Below are 17,848 nucleotides of genomic sequence, written 5' to 3'. Positions count from 1 at the left end.
CCACATTCAAAACTATGCACATTAGGCYTCCCATGCTTTGGTCTGAATTTCTCCTTATTGCAGCTACAAAATGGAGAAAAYTGAACGGGTTGAAAAAATATATAACCCACACAGAATATAAAGATATTTACACTGCGCCAGGAGAAACTAAATTAAACTTTTCTGCGCTCCCAGAGACTCAAGTACACAACAAAATGTGTTTAAAATGTGGAATTTGCATGATATGTTCACTTTAAATAACGGTTAATAAATAAATTACGTGTGTAAATAATCCTCTGGGTTTATAGCCCAATCATTTTAAAATATTAGTTTGAATTTAGGCTTTCTACATGTGAGTTTGTAGAATCTTTTTCATCTGTGATTGATTAGTGATGTCTGGGCGGATCGATGCGGCTCGTGGCTCCGCCCCCGACTCGTCGTCCTGTTCCACGGTCTGTTGTTGGGCTGCGCAGCGGCGCTTCAAGCCAGAAGTGCAGGACCCGAGCGAGCGGAAGGAGACGGGAGAGATGAGCTGAGATTGAAGCAGGAAACCTCCGTCAGTTCAGATCCGCTCACCGGCTGTAAACTCCGGGTTCAAACCGCTGCTTCCCTCCAGCGAACAGAAGAGACGCGATAACGGGATTTCGGCTCGGAGTTATTAGAAGTTTCCGCGCGGAGTTTGTGAGGAGTAATTTGTGTTTTGTTTTTCCTCCAGGGGGTGTGGGCTGTGTGGTTCCCACCTGTCCCTCGCCCTCCCTCCCTCCTTCCCTCCCTCTCCGGCTCTTCCAGCTGTTGGGAATCATGGCGCTCCGAGCCAAAGCGCTGTACGACTTCAACTCCGAGAACCAAGGCGAGCTGTCGGTGAGGGAGAACGAGATCCTGACTTTGTACAGCGAGCACGACATCGAGGGCTGGCTGGAGGGGACGAACAGCAGAGGGGACCGGGGGCTGGTCCCGGCTTCTTATGTGGAGATACTGAAGAACGACGCTCCCGCCGCGATTAACAACAACACCGGAAGCACATCTGGGGAGTCCAGGTACGCCAACGTCCCGAGCGGGGGCTTCGAAAACTTTTCCAAACCATCTCCCCCCAGTTCCAGCACCATCTCAGCCCCCCTGCAGCAGCAGGACTACAGGCAGCACAGTCAGGGCAGTGATGAGGACTGGGACGATGACTGGGAYGACAGCTCCACAGTGGCAGATGAGCCACACTCAGTGGGAGGGAAGTACAACGACTACGAAGGCAATGGACCCTCCACCTACAGGGTGTCGACGTCCGCGGGGCCAAGAGGCAACGCTCAGCAGGCCAGGAGCTCTGCCACAGTGGGCAGGAACCTGAAYAGGTTCTCCACCTTCGTGAAGTCGGGAGGCGAGGCGTTTGTGCTCGGCGAGGCGTCGGGCTTCGTGAAAGATGGGGATAAGATCTGCGTGGTGATGGGCCAGTACGGTCCAGAGTGGCAGGAGAACCCCTACCCCTTCAGCTGCACGATCGACGACCCCACGAAGCAGACCAAGTTCAAGGGCATGAAGAGCTACATTTCCTATAAGCTGACCCCCTCGCACACGCAGACCCAGGTGAACAGGAGGTACAAGCACTTCGACTGGCTGTACGCCCGCCTGGCGGAGAAGTTCCCCGTCATCTCGGTGCCGCACCTGCCGGAGAAGCAGGCCACGGGCCGCTTCGAGGAGGACTTCATCTCCAAGAGGAGGAAAGGCCTGATCTGGTGGATGAACCACATGACCAGCCACCCCGTCCTGGCCAGGTGCGACGTCTTCCAGCACTTCCTCACCTGCAGCAGCACCGACGAGAAGGCCTGGAAGCAGGGCAAGAGGAAGGCGGAGAAGGACGAGATGGTTGGAGCCAACTTCTTCCTCACCATCAGCACCCCTCCCAACCCGCTGGACTTCCAGGAGGTCGAGAGCAAAATCGACGGGTTCAAGACGTTCACCAAGCGGATGGACGACAGCTCCTTGCAGCTCAACGCCACTGCCAACGAGTTTGCCCGTAAACAGATCAGTGGCTTTAAGAAGGAGTATCAAAAAGTGGGGATGTCGTTTAAGTCCCTGAGCCAGGCTTTTGAAATGGACCAGCAGGTGTACTCCTCCGGACTCAACCAGGCCATCTCCTTCACTGGGGATGCGTACGAAGCAATTGGAGAATATTTTGCCGAGCAGCCYAGCAAGGATCTAGACCCAGTTATGGATCTCTTAGCTCTTTACCAAGGGCACCTGGCAAACTTTCCAGACATCATTCATGTCCAAAAAGGTAAACCGACAACACTGAGATATTTCCATCAATATATTTTAAAGTTGCTTTCAGGGCTCTTTCATTTGTCAAATTATAACATTTAGTCTTTTCATTCATAATCTCTGGAATGACCAATGACCACTTAAGGAAATCAGACCTTTCAGTGTTGCTGTTGCTAAAACAGCAGTCAAATAACAATAGAGCTTAGGTCCATTTTCTAACCAAATAGGCCTGTTTACATTTGGTTAACTTGCTGCTGTCACTGTTTGACCCACCTGCTGAATAAAGAGGGCGGCAGTGTTTACTTTCCCAAGACCAGCGACACAGAGAATAGCCTTACACTTCCACACTAAATGATTCCTGAAGGTTCATTCTTTACATCTTTTACACAATTTAAACGACCTTCCTATTTATATATGTAAAGTAGTTGGATGAATATGTATTTCATGTGGGCTCTATCATTTGTGGTGCCGTTCTCTGTAAAAGTGTGGCAACAAGTGTTTCATCCCAAGACATTTGACCTCTGTTAATCATTATTATCAYGGCATAACGACATATTTTTTGGTGTAGGTTATATAAATAGAAAAAATTACATATTTATATGTGGATATTTGTGATTACTATCAATAATATATTGAAGATATTTAATTTTTTTCTGTTACTTTTACATCTGACAAGTTAGAGTAGGTGGGCAGTTTTCAAGTATTAAATAAAAAGGACTAAAAACTAAGCCTTGTGGTATACCACAGGGCTTTTCTAACCCATTGTGACATCTGTGTTTTATGTATAGGCATGGTTTTATCTATTTATTTTAAAAATAAAGCTTTAATTAGCATCATGGACCATAGTTATTAGCATAATTGTAAACTTTTTAAGTCAATGTTAATATTTGGTCTTCCTAGTTTGGGTTTGTTAAAGTTTTTATTCAAAAAACAACCAACCAAAGACATTCTGTACAGACAACCATAAAAGCTAAAACAAAACTGCAACCTAGACCCAATAACAACTCTTGACGTTAAAACAAACCTGACTGACTACTTTCTGAAGATTATTGTTCACATATGTGCTTTTGTTATAATTTTTTCTTTGTAAATCAAATGTGAAACTATTTGTAAGCAAGACAACAGCTTGCATTTAGTCATACTGTGTGAAAATCTCATCCCTCTGTCTCTCTTATCGGAGCAGTCTTTTTTTATATAATTCAAGGCAAAATTTTAGTTTAGCTTCACAGTATAGGTTTTAGAATGTTGGATTTATGACCATAACGCCAGTATACACAAGAAATGTTAAAACAATTCAAATCACAAATTAAACAGTGGAGGAACTAAAACAGTGCCCTGTGGCACGCCAGTATACTTTTACAATAGTTCCCTAAATTTTATGACCTATCTTGCTTTTGTCAGTAGAAAAGATGATCCATTTGATCTTGTCATCTAATAAAACAATTTATGATACATAAGTTAGTGGGAGGAACCGAATAATAGCGTTAGGAGCTTTTTTACATTGAGGTAAATGGTCTTTACTGCATCACCTTTGTCCAAATACACCCTAAAATCTACAATTATAACCGCATGTAGATTCAGTGGAAGGTTTTTGAAACCCAAGATGTTAGGAGATTTTCAAACGTGACATTATCTGTTCCTCCCACATTCAAGTCAAACCAGACTGACTGCTTTTAGAACGTCAGTATTAACTAATATATGTTATAATAGTCTTCTTAACATGAGAATCTGGTGATAAACTGTTGTGTTTCAAACAAGACATGAGCTAATATAGACTTGTATAAATCAGCCAGTTAGGAAAGAAAATATTTTAGCCCAGTAGAACCTATCATCAACAAGCACATTTGTCTTTATTGTTTGCTTATCTGAGACTTTGTTAGTGGTAAATTCAGCCTCACAGCATAGGTTTTGCATTATGTGAATCATAGTGCCTGTGGACATCCTGGTTTGGGCCCCACAGACACTGGGTCCATTCACTCCACAATAGATGGTGCACAGGGGGAAACAGGACAGACTGTGTTTAGGCTGCAGTGGGACACAAACTTCCCAGTCAGCTCAAATCAAGTTTGCCACGTAGGCCACACACACACAAMCCAAATAAGGTGACACTGCAGTGTGATAGGCACAGTCCAGCTCCACAAATATAAAGAGATTTGGAAGACGTCATTTGAGACGAAGTGTTAAGAAAAGTCCAAACACAATAAAAGCCAGAAGATAAAAGGTGACCCAGATGGAGCACATCCTGTTTTTGATACTTTGAGGCAGTTTAGTTCCCCACATTTGTTTTGTTTTTCTTCATATTTGTGCATTCCTCCTTCTTTGAATCATCAGAGAAGTGAGAAAACATTTATCATTCCTTTCTATTTATAGGAAAATTTGACAGAAAAAAAGACAAATTTGCTCGTCAAGATGTGATAAAAATGTATGCTGCTTTGGCAGTGACATGTGGAATTGATTACTTAGGCTGTGCTGCAGTAAATATTTCTTGAAGTTTTAGAGACATTTATGTTTTACTTTTTCTGCTAGCCTCTTGGTCCCAGATTGTCATTCAGCACTATCGCACAACACAGAGTGAACTATTCTACTTGTGCCTTTCTTTAAGGGTCTCATAATTCAGTTTGAGTTATTATCAGATCTATAGCCTGCAAAAGAAACGTCAGTGTAATTAAGTTTCCGTTTATTGCTGTCAGTGCTTGGTTTTGCGCTGGACCAGAGGTCAGGCCACATCCTTTGTTGTCATAAACCAAAGTATAGGTTTCCTCAGCTGAAGAGGGTTGTGCAAGAAGCTGTCAGAAGGAACTGAAATGACAGTGTAATGACAGTAGGGTAACAGAGCAATCATCACAGGTCTGAAGGGTAAATAGGTCAATAAAAGTGGTACGTCTCACAGGGTARTCTTGCAGTCGGATTGCACTTGTAAAAGCAGCTGCTTTGTGAATCAGTTACATCAATATCTGCTCTGTTTTTAGCCTTTTGAAGCCCAACCTACAAACATCAGGCAGGTGAAATGTAAGCTTTCCTGCATAGGGACTTCAGCCATCACCGTATTGATCCCCACCTTTACAGGGACCCCATTAGCCATTAGTGTTCAGTTTCACAAACCGAATGCCAACACATTCAAAGGAGTGGCTTTGACAAACACTATTGATTTTTAGTTTGTTTTTTTAAGTCTCAAACTCATGTTTTAGCCCCTGACAGTTCCAGGGTATGGTGTTTTTTTTAAAGCTTTAAGCTCTTGACAAAGTGGAAGGAAAGCAATGAGTTTCATAAATTTTGTGGTTTGGCTAACAGAGGCTGACATACACAACTTTTGCAAGAACCAATGCAGGACACCATACCTTTATCTCCCTGCCGCTGAAAGACGATGGCCGGTGGTAGGGCTGTGTGTTGGCAAGAATTCTGTGATAAGAAGCAAACTACGACACACGTGTCAGGACATGACGTATCATGTATTCACATTCATTACTTAAGTAGAAGTATAGATACTAGGGTTTAAAATACTTTTTTGGAAGTAGAAGTATCAACTCAAGCTTTTTACTCAAAAGTATAAAAGTACTGGTTTTAAAACTACTAAAAGGATAAAAGTAAAAGTAATGAACATTTTTAAAAAGCCATTAAGGATAAAAGCTCTGTGCCACAGGGTTCTATAGCGTACCCCCCCTTTTTTTCTTCTAAAGTCAATAATGAGTATAATGATAAATTTAAATGTTAATATTGAAAAAAATTGGAATTAATTGACTATACTTGTTTCAGCCACGATCATCTTCATTCTAGGCTACATCTGCTACAGTCTGTCCTGCTGGAATGTGATGTGATTTGTGTCATACAGGTGTGAGTGCATGCGTTCAATCCAATAGGGCAGTGGTTCCCAAACTTTTTGTCTTCTGACCCACAAAATTTCCATGGCAAAAACTTGTGACCCCAAATATTACTGGTCTGAGTACATGAACTTCGTTAATAACCCTAAAAACACAGGCTTTTTGACAATCTAAACAGCTTGTACACAAATATAAATACTTATTTATACTTATTTTGTGTTTTTGTAATAGTTATAGGGAAAATATTACACCAGCAATTATTTTATTACCCTTTAAATTGATTTCTGGAGATTATCCAAGGTGCTTCATGACCCATAATTGGGTCCCAAGCCCAACTTTGGGAACCAAAGTGCAGTGGTTCCCAAACTTTTCAGCTTTTGGCCCACAAAATAGTACAAAACAGTAGCAGAGACCTGTGCCCACAACTACTTTTGGATGATAAACATTTGTATCAGGTCAACAAAACATGGGCATAGTAACAATATTTTTATATTACATTTATTCATTTTAAATATACTAACCTCACTCCTTTGTACAAACTAAGGCAAAAATGTCATTGATTCAGAAAATCTTTTCAGGACCCCACCTTGATGTTTCGGGACCCCACTTTGGGTCCCGACCCCAACTTTGGGAAACACTGCAATAGGGTGTCAGAATGGTATATACTTACACTTCTCATCCAACCACAATCACTTTATTCATGGGCTCCATGTATCTGGATAGAGTTCTGTTTTTGTTTTTTGTTTTTTTGTTTTTTGTTTTTTTCTGAACAATGAAAAGATGGAATAAAAACAAGTCAAAGTTAAGTAGTTTTTGCATTTTTTAAAGTAAGGAGTAGAAAGTACAGATAACTGAATAAAAATGTAAGGAGTAGAAGTAAAAAGTAGGCTGAAAAATAATTACTCCACTGAAGTATAAATAACCAAAATTTCTGCTTAAGTAAAGTATTTGTACTTAGTTACTTGACACCTCTGATTGCAATACTGTAAGCAGTATAATGAGGTCACCATGCATTTACATGCATAAAATCRGATTGAATTCAGTTTATTTTTAGGCAGTCAGAAGAATAGTGAGAACTGCATTTGTATTTCATATTTCTTTTTACACCATCCATCCATTAATCCTCAATTAAAAATTGATACATTGCCAGGAAATGAAATATTGGGATATATTTTCTTACAYCCCTAGCAGGCGATAATGTCTTTGCCTGTCCCAACACTTTGAACACTAAGAGACTGCACAAAATTTTGTGTTTTATGTAGCGTCAGTGGCACAGCTGGTAGACCAAAAACATGCATGTTAGGCTAATTGGCAACTCTAARTTGTCCCCCGGTGAACAGCATTCAATATGCATTTCTTTTGCTAGGACTTTAAATTTATTCAGCTCATTTATTTTATATCTTACCAGCTCCATACAAACTGACAGAGAAGTAATGGAATGCACCTATTTATGTTGGGTTTTGCTGCTGAGTCAGGCTTGTGCTACTGTGTAAACAAAGTGCCTGATTGGAATTATTTACATGTCCTCAGCTGCATGAATGGGACGTAGAGGGATGGGACGGKGATTGCCGCTGACCACTGGCCCGCTCCAGCTTTGGTGTTGCGTAATCAGGGATTGCATAAGAGCTGAAACAGAGAGGAGTCGGTGCCGCMGCTGTACACCCAGTCAGGACCAGTCAGGAAACTCACAACATGGAACCTGTTCTTTTGAGTTATTTACTGATGTGTTTCATTACAAAACTACACCTATCATCATCAGTGATGCTGCTGGGTATTAATCAGTAAAACATTTGCATAATAAAAATAGCAGTATGTATTTCTAATGTACCCCCGGTAACTGCAAGACAGGAAGRCAAAGGGTGCCAAAACAGAAGTGAAGCCAAATCATAGTTTTTATACCGTATYTGTCTTCATCTATGGTCAGGAAGCCAAGAAAAGGCTGAGCTTCTTCAGAAAGTTTAAATTTGTGTCGTAGACCATTGCTTTCAGGTGTTTTGGACACATCTGACTAAATCTGAATAAAACATTTAACCCTCTCCTTTAGGATGAAAACTTTTCTAGGTGTTTTACTGTTTTGTAGAAAAAWGCTGAAAGCTCAGAGAACTGACTGTCAAACTGCTTCACACCCATCTATATTATTAGTAGTTCTGTTTTTGCAGTGTGCCCTGCATCGTTTACTTTTAGCAGCTGTGAAAATGTGGCTCCGCAGATTAAAGTTTCTGTTTTATCTACTTTTCTTTTTATGCATTCAYATCTCTTCAGACCCTTGACATTTTGTGCTCTTTCGGATACTTGATTTGTTTTTAAGATTTAGCTACTGTTTGGCTAATTTGAGCTACTGTACTGCTGGGTTCTGACGTCCCTCAGAACTCTATGGCTGTCTCAATTCACGGGCTGCATCCTCATGACTAYGTGGCCCACCTGGACCACGTCCTTCCCAGTCCAGGTAGGCTGCTTGAAACTGCAGTGAAATGAGACGGTCTAGCCTTCACTTGACGTTGGCTGACGTAAGTTTGGTACCCCCTTACCGTAGTGATTAGGGATGTCCCGATCCAGATTTTTTTTGGCTCCCGATACAATCCGATTTTTTTTAGTGATTAGTCTTTCCGATACTGATCCGATAGCTTTATTTCATTTCTTTCCAAGTGACAAGGTCGGTAGTATTAAAGCGAGTAGTTTGCGGATTTTGAAAGCTGCAGTTTCAGCATCATTGTTTTCCATTGAAAAGTGTTCCCACACTGTGGACATGGTTGCATACTTGTGTGCGTCTTGACTTCTTAACGGCAGTTGTAAAGCATGATGATGCTGAAAACTGTCGCGAAAACTGGATCACTTGACTAAATCCAATTCTACCCAATTTTCAAAAAATGACCATGTACCACCGATACGGATACCGAGTATCTGATCGGGACATCCCTAATAGTGTTTGGTTTCATATCAGACTTAAAATACGTTGGGACATGTATTCACACGTCTTTTCATCCAAAGAATAACTTCACAGTTAAAATGTAACAAATGAATAAAAAACTTTTAAAATTCGGGTTTAGCTCCAGTATCAGTACTTGTAATTGCATTTTATTTAGCATCTTATTACAGCACGAGTTTCATCAGCTAAGTAACTAATTTTTTAGTCCGTGATGAATTTCCAAACTATGCCGACTCGTTAAAAAAAACTCCACCGTCTTCGTCTCTGTGTTTAGTTTGCTGTCGGCACATTGAATCCTGGGATATCCTTGGCCGGTGAGGATACACGGAGTCATCCTTGTGGGCCGCCTCATGAGGAGCCTTCGAATTGGGACAGTACTTGGCCTATGTGCGCTCGTGAGGATGCAGCCCCTGAATTGAAACAGCCTACATTTTTTTTTTCCCCAGAAAAAGCGAGTCATTGTCATATWATAGTTTGGTCATCTGTATTTCTTCCCACTTCTTGTTAAACGTAAACTCATCCTTTTAATATTTGTTTGACTGATGGAGCTACAGCCTGAAGGCAAACTGGACACATTTTGTGGTTAAAGGCGAGGAAATCTCTTTGGAAACATTCAGGATCGTGTAGGTTTAATCATGTCTTGTTAGGAAACAAACAAAAACCAGTTTGGTGCGTTGTGAAGGGAAGCCGGTAGGTTCGAGGGTTAGGTCATTCGGTCCTCTCTGGTGTCACATTTCAGGGAAATTTTCAGGCAGAATCAAAGTTTCGGCTGAGTGCTGGTAACTCAGCACATGAATGACCTAAGAGGAAGTAATAAAATCGCATGACAGGCGAATGCAGGATGTTTGGCTTCATGCCTCATCGGCACACGTTTCACATTCCGCCTAAAGACACTTTAAACCCAGCGGCTTATATTTGTCCATCAGCGAGGCTCACATTGCGGGACGTCTCGCCTGTTTGTTACCATTCGGAACATTCTGCCGGTGTCAACACACTTTCACAGTCTGATTCTGTCGTAACGAGTACAGATGTCTTTCAAAGGGTTGTGCAACTGGTTTTAACGAGGGCCTTTAATCTGCAGGTTTTTACTTTATTGTTTAATATATAAAATGACAAGGAAAGCACATAAAATGACTGATTTGTTCCAGTTAATCATTACAAACAAGTCATTAAAATAAAAGATTCTAAATGTTATCTTTCTGTGTTTTTATGCATTGCCTGCAATGTGAGTTCGCACACAGTTTTCAAACTTCCTGTTTGGTGTTTGAGGCTGGTTTTGACTCTATTTTCAGCCTGAAAGGTGTGTTATGACTTTGAAGTTCACATAAAATATTAGTTTGCCCCTTTGCAATGCCTTATGAAAACATACTGCTAAGGACATTTGATTTTTTTACACTCACACATGCCCACACTTTCTGCAGATTGTGTTTCAGTGCCAGAACACCACAGCTGTAAGCAGCACTCGGTGTGTGAACATTCAGAGCAGATGCTGCTATGATGCCAGTAGGAGTGCGAAGCTGAGACTTTTTTTTCCCTCCTAAACTTCTGTTTCWTTTTGTGTGTGCTGTAAAAGTACTTTGAGTCATCTGTGCAGCTGTTCTGTCGTAAACACAAAATTCAAAACAACAAAGTTTTAGAAATTCTTTAGCAGATTTTTGTTGTATTTGAATCTAACACAGCWCAGTTTCACATCTGAATGTGCACATACCTTTTTTAAAACTTTTGTTTTTTTAAAGGGGCAATAAAAGTGTTTCTCAGGCATATATTTAAGTACTATACCATAATAAAGTGTCTATGTCACCTTTAGCTGTTATTAAAATGCTGTTTTTATGTTTAAATAGAAAATAAACTTATTTTCTCATCACTGCCTCTTCTAAACRCCTTGAAATTGGCCTCTGTCTCTTTAAGAACCACCTTCCACTTCTGTCTTGCCCATTTCGGTGCCGGGCGGGGGGCTGCCATGATGCAGTTTACTTGGCATCTGAAAACACATTTCCTCAAAGGTATTTTTAATCTGAAAAGTACTGAGACTGCGAGGGAACATGGGAGTATTTTTTTATTTTGCGTTCGGCAGGCAATAACTTTGCGTTACCTCGCAATACCTTTGCGTTACCTCGCAATATTGTTTTGCGTTCCCACGCAAAAGTTTGATTTGTATATGAACTGAATTAAATCAGACTTTTATTTTTGAAATATCCGTTACCAAAAGAGGATGTCTCGCCACAAGTTCGTGAAATTGACATTGATGTTGCGTGGCTGCACTGTGTTAAAATATCGTCGTAAGACATACTTCCGTACGTGGTTGTGTGATATATTCATTCTAAAGCTGAATAAAAGCAGTAGGCTAACTTGCTAATGGTAAACGTGAGTTTGTTAATAAACCGGCAGGCACAACAGTGATAAATGACTTTTGCGTGGGAACGCAAAAAGAAAAAAAAATCCCCCACGTCCCCTCGCGGGCTCCGTAGAAAAGAGCTTCACTGACTGAGAACTAATGTTGAGAGCTCAGTAGACAGATTAAGTTTCACTTTCACCCGAGAGCCTGCAGGAGTCATGGGTGGGGCGTGTGGGGAAGGGGGGGCGCTCGGCCATGAGGAAGCACGGCTTAAAGACACGTCCCAGGGGCGTATCTGGTCCCCACCTGTCGTTTTGCTCCTCAGCATGGCTTCCTAAAAACGCTGCAGGATTTCTCAAACATGCATGAATGAGTCAGAGCAAGGCTTTGGGCATGTTTTTTATGAGAGTATAACATTAAAACATGATATAAAACTCAAAAAAGTTGATTTTACATGATATTGCCCCTTTATATATTTTAGGTTGTTGCAGATAAATAAGGTTTACCGATATGTCGTCTGAGATGTCCTCATAAGGTTTTGGGATATAGGATTTCAGGTCTTGTTGCCCTCAAAGTCCTACAATGAGACAGGTGGTTGTGTTGTGTCTGATCTGCTCTCTTCAAAGTGACACTCTGAACAGATTCTCTGGCTTACATCTGTCCCTTCTCAAGGATTTTCTTCTTGACGTTTATTTGAAGTAATATGTTATAAAGAAGCAAGCTGGGTCTTCCTGTAACACTGATCGTTAAAATGTAAAAACCAAGAAAACATCTGCAATCAAACAATTATATGCTAATAGTCTTAAAAAATTATACCTCTTCACCCTAAAATGAAATAGACAATCATTGAACAAATGCACTTCATCTGCTTTGCATTCCAAAGTTTTAAATGAAATGATTTGTTAGGACTCAGTGTGTGTGAAGAGGATGATGTTGAAGCCATTTTTGTGTATGAGGTCACATAGCTGTGGAAGTTAGCTTTTCTTTTTTTAGCAGAATCTCATGAACGTTGTCAACATCTTCAGTAGTTGGTACAAAAATGCCTCTAAAACTCCCATACAAGGTTAGAGATTTAGAAGTGACATCATGTCACAGATATGTTTGGAGTTGAGGCCCTCAGATTCTCCGACCATCGATGTAGATCCAGTTCCCAGGAAGTTTGGAAGAAAAAAAAAACGGGTCAAGTTCACGAGTCCCCGTGTTTTGCTTTGTTCTTAACTGTTTAACCTTTGAGAAAAGTAAAAGAAAAAAATAGAATAAAAAACTAAGAAGAGGCTAACACATAGCTACAAGTGGCCAAATGACAGTTAAAATATTAAAAGTAGTAAAATGGTAGCAAGAAGCTAAAAGTAGAAACATACTAGCTACAAGTAACAAGCAGCTAATTGAAAGCTAAAAGTAGTACAATTGGTAACTAAAAAGTAAAAGCAGCAAAAGGCAGGAATATCAAAAGTAGCAAAATGGTTGTAAGAAGCTAAAAGTAGCAAAAGGCTGGCTAAAATCTCAAAAAGTAGTAAAACGGTAGCTAAAAGGTAAAAGTAGCAAAAAGCTAGATAAAAGCTAAAAATATAAAAAGTAGCAGAATGTTAACTAAAAGGTAAAAGTAGCATAAGGCTGGCTAAATGCTAAAAATATCAAAAGTAGCAAATTGGTAGCAAAAAGCTAACAGTAGGAAAACTAAGAAAAGATATGTAACAAACAGCTAACKGAAAGCTAAAAGTAGCAAAAGGCCGGCTAAAAGCTCAAAACATAAAAAGTAGCCAAATTGTAGCTAAAAGGTAAAAGTAGCATAAGAAAACAAAAGCAGCTGGTATCCTAAAGCTAATWTGAAAGAGAACAATGTTTTTGAAGAAATTGAAGGGATGTTAATGTATTTCTATGAGAAAATATTTGTAAAGTTAATTATTCTGAAAAGTATAAAAGATACAGAAAACAAGTCATAGCACCCATCTTTCCAAACAAGCTGAATGTTTAAATAAAAATGGCTAAAATAGCATAATTTTTAAAAAGTAATATTATAGGAAAAATAATTAAAGAACAATAACAGGACAGGTTCAGTTCACACATTAAATGTTTTCTCTCTGTCGTCCCCGTCAGGAGCCCTGACAAAGGTGAAGGAGAGCCAGAAGCAYGTGGAGGAAGGCAAGATGGACCGGTCGCAGGCAGAGGGCATCAACGACCGCTGCAACATCATCTCCTGCGCCACGCTGGCTGAGATCCAGCATTTCCATCAGATCCGGGTGCGGGACTTCAAGGCCCAGATGCAGAGCTATCTCCAAGAGCAGATCTCTTTCTTCCAAAAGATCACGGGCAAGCTGGAAGAGGCTCTGCGGAAATATGACGACGCGTAGTGGACGGCTCGTTTTAGCCCGTCGGTTTGAGTCCCCGATGATGAATGACTGTGCGCCTCCCACGACCGGTCAGCCGCTGCTACACCTGCCAGTACCGCACACTGCCGAGTGCTGCTAAACCAGCAGAGGGGGGCTCTCTAAGGAGAGGACACTTAATTAAATAATGTGTTTATTTGTTTGAACCCTGGCTGTCATTTCTGTTTGACCACATTTCTGGTTTGACGCCCTTGTTTACAAAAAGACATTCGGGCCAACTTTTAACACGAATAAAAATTCTCACCGTCTCAGACATAAAGATGTCAATAATGATGCTTCACCACTTGGGTGGGGGCGCACGGACGAAATAAATGTTACCATGTAGGGAGGAAATCCTTCATTCACCTCTGCCTTCACATCTGGTGCAAAGTTTTATTACAAGGAGTGTTTTTAAAGCCTTACACACTCTTTTTAAACGGTGGATAAAAAGACCACCACTCCGGGAGCAGAGAAACTTTTGTGGGGCCTAACACAGCRCCTTGTGGAAACACTCCTCCAGGACAAAACCTTCAAGGACAAACAGGACAGATTGTTTACTGAGCAGCCTCTGTGTTGCTGTGCCTTTCTGCTCATTTTTGGTAATATTATAGAAAGATGATGTATTTGTTTTTTTTTTGTTGTTTTTTTACAAAGCTACAATTCAATCACTGCGTCGAACGAGAGCAGTGTGTTCTCTGGAGAATCGTTTGATCCAATTGTGGCTCCTGGATTGATCTTTAAAACGTTTTTGGGGCGGCAGCACCAGAATCAGGGATTACCTGCTTTGACAATTACAATCCACGCTTCACTCCCCAATGCACAGACAGCACTAATGCTGATTTAGGCACGCAGAATCCAAGAGACACTTAATTATCACTTTCTACAGTTAGATCTGAATTTATTGGCAGAATGTTGGCTTTGAGGCTCGAGGCTTCTCACCGGGTCCTTCTGAACTGTACTGATGTTTTTAACCGTTACGATGCCGTTGCAATGGAAAAATTTATTGTAGAAGAAGAGATGCAAATTAAATTCATCCTCCGTAACAAAGTGTTGTCTTGTCTCGTGTTTTGTCAAATAAATGAAGAGGTTATAATGTTTTTATTCCCCGCAGATGAGGCCGCTTCTGAACTACCTGGGACACCTCGTCTGGTCTTTTTCTTAAAGACATCACCATGAAACACGCTTGTTTCATGCCTTTTTTAAGTGTCTGTTCTGGCACAGATCAGAGCTGTTTTCRTGGAAAATACGGTTTGATAACGTGTCTCCAGTTCATGTCTGCTTGTCCTTCCACTGATGCAGCTGTCCTCTGATATTAGCTGCTGCTTCTTATCACAGCTGTGCTGATAAACTGGAGCTGTTTTCTCAAAGTGTGCAGTGGATCTAGTAGTTTGTCCTTCTATAGGTATAAAAAATATCACAAGGTCTTTTACCATTAACCCCTGGACAGATTCGATCTAAATAACTTCTGAAGTCAGTCCAATTCACAAATATTAAACCAAAATGTAGTGTGGTAGTAGCTGAGAGTCGAGTTCTACTCATCACAATCACATTAGATCATTCAACTTTTCACTAAAACAGCTATAACTCCATCTTTTATCAACATATCCTAATCTTAGTTTAAAACTGGTGCGACTGGCTTGTTTTTAAAATATTTAATTACTTTATTAATCTGTGACGGATAACCTCAGTCCAGACCATGACCTTAAAAAATGAACATCTCGAAGGAATATAAACATTCCCTCTACACAAGTTAACTAACACAACGGATAGTGAGCCTTGCAGCACGGTGAAAATTCAAAGACGGCAAACCGCTCTGCAGGTTTCATGTCGGCCTCCCTGGAGGCCTGGTGTGCTGTGTCTGTGTTTCACACTCAGATCTGCTGAGGCCAACCCCACAGCTGGGACATCTGGCCAGAGGTAAAAGTGTCGGGGTGAAGGACGGGGAACACCGAAGGTCAGAATCACAGCATTCGTCAGGGTCGTCTGATTTTAAATCTGCTGCTGAAGAACTCCTCCCTCATTTTGTTTCTAATCTGTTGAGACTAAAAACCCTGCAAACGAAAGGGAAAGGTAGTCAAAGATATCTTCAATGTGGTTTTGTTGTGAAATTTAAGAGTTGAAATGTCAATTTAGCACAAAAAGGTAAGGAAATTTGTGTTTGGTACAAATGGCACAAATGCATGTTCCTTACAAATGTGGCACCATTTAAAACGAGGCTTTCCAGCTGTAATTTCTTGCCAATAAGCTTCGTTACAATAAAGAAATCATCTCCCAAACACACATTTCCTTTTCTTTTGTGCTTAATTTATTTATCTGTATTCATGTTTAGAAATAAAATCATTAAGTAAATCATCAATTATTCATTTTCTCCTCAGCTTCATAAAGATTTCATGTTATTAACATTTTTGGTTCGACAGCCTTTGTTGTTATTTCTCTCTTTCTTTATTCTCGCTTTTCATTTCGGACACAAGCTCTGCTGTAGAATAAATTCCCGYGCTCCAGGCCTCATTTCAACCCGACCAGAACCCGAGGAAATGGGTGCTCCTGTTTGAACGTCCCTYCCCAGCTTGAGGCCATCTCTGCTCTGAATTATTGAAACAGATCATCTTCAGTATCAGAGCTGAAGGCTGTCGTGATGGAAAATAAGATCTGATGACGTGTCTGAGCTCAGGTCAGGTTTCATGACACAGATCAGTCTTTTTATTGTTATTTTTCTGAAATCATGTTGATGACCCTTTTTTTTAAGCCTTCTTATCCTCAAGAACCGGTCGTGGGAATGTTTAACCTTGGGGTTTTTCACTCTCAGTTATCTCTAACTGAAGCAACATCAACACATTTCTGCAGGAATAATAAAATCTAATCTAARCTTCGAACCGTAGTTGTGTTCATGAGACAGAACACTGTCGTCCTCTTGTTCTGTTCTACTGAGACAGAAGTCGAGTGTTTGAGAGCGACGGCCACAAGAGCAGCAACACAAATACGTCCCGGACACTCTGAGCCGGATAACGATGATCTGCTGAGGCCTGAACGACCAGCTTTTCTGCTGAGAGTAAAACAACAACATTTCCCACTAATGAGAAACATCCCAAACCTTATCAACACTCTCATGGGACTTTGCTCTCTTCCCTGTTGGACATGAAGCAGCTCCCAGAAGCATTCTTTAGCTTTTTTTAATCAAAATCTTGACACTCCAAAAGAGAGAGAGAGAGAGAGAGAGAGAGAGAGAGAGAGTCTGTGTGGACCCCCTCCCTGGTGGTCTGACTGCAAAGCTGTGTTACTGCAGTGTTTGTTTTGTAAGAAGGTGAACAGGAGCTGTGAGTTTCTCCTCGTGTTCAGTAGCTGTAGAAGAAGCCTAGCTCTCCTTGAAGAAACAATACCGCCCGCCACCTTTCATGCTTTAGCCTGCACGTTTCAAAATTAAGGCCCGCAGGCCGAATGTGGTCAGTGGGTGACTTCCGTCTTCCGAAATGAGAAAGTTGTATCTCTTTCGCAAAAAAACTTTAGGCTCAGTCTGATGCAACATCATGAGATGCCACATGTTTAGTAACGAAGTACATTTACATCATTACAGTACGTAATTTGAGGATCTCTAATTTTCAAGTTTTTTAAAATATAACTTATTTTTGTTACATTCAAAACATAAAAATGATACTTTTTCTCCTTTACTTTAAAATTGAACACCTCATTACATGCTACAAATTTAAATATGACCTGAACTCATCATGAAAGGAGTTGTTTTTGCACTCTAAAAAACTGGTGTGAGTTACATCAGGTCAGCTGGTTCCTCTAAACCAGGGGCGCCCAAATATTTTCCCTGATAGGGCCAAAACCAATAAACATATTCCATGACAGGGCCAAAATTAAAATCAACCTGAGGGCCATGGGCCAAATGCAGTAATATAATACATGAAATCCAAATACTTCTTAAATAAAGTTGTTTTATTTTTATGAATAAGCTAGCAGCCAGTTTGTCCGTGTTCTTGTTTTTTCCAGCCCATGGAAATGAAGAAAATTCAATGTATGCTCGGGCAGCAAAGGCTCATGGGACTTTTCATAAATTAAAATTTGAGCATATGTGGTCTTATAATGTGTGCAAATCTACATACAGTGGGTAAAATAAGTATTGAACACGTCACCATTTTTCTCAGTAAATATATTACTAGAGGTGCTAATG

The 17,848-nt window shown here is 40.7% G+C and overlaps 1 protein-coding gene across 1 annotated transcript; it reads left to right on the top strand.

The window, feature by feature from the left end:
• Nucleotides 1-445: 445 nt before the first annotated feature.
• Nucleotides 446-14,721, top strand: snx18a (sorting nexin 18a). Its single transcript, XM_014011751.1, has 2 exons — nucleotides 446-2,245; nucleotides 13,406-14,721. The coding sequence occupies exons 1-2, from the start codon at nucleotides 781-783 to the stop codon at nucleotides 13,657-13,659; spliced, it is 1,719 nt and encodes a 572-aa protein (XP_013867205.1). The 5' UTR covers nucleotides 446-780; the 3' UTR covers nucleotides 13,660-14,721.
• Nucleotides 14,722-17,848: the final 3,127 nt, after the last annotated feature.

Source organism: Austrofundulus limnaeus, unplaced genomic scaffold (genome assembly GCF_001266775.1).
Source record: "Austrofundulus limnaeus strain Quisiro unplaced genomic scaffold, Austrofundulus_limnaeus-1.0 Scaffold84, whole genome shotgun sequence".
Classification (NCBI taxonomy): Eukaryota; Metazoa; Chordata; class Actinopteri; order Cyprinodontiformes; family Rivulidae; genus Austrofundulus; species Austrofundulus limnaeus.
This window is presented reverse-complemented; position numbering and strand designations above follow the sequence as displayed.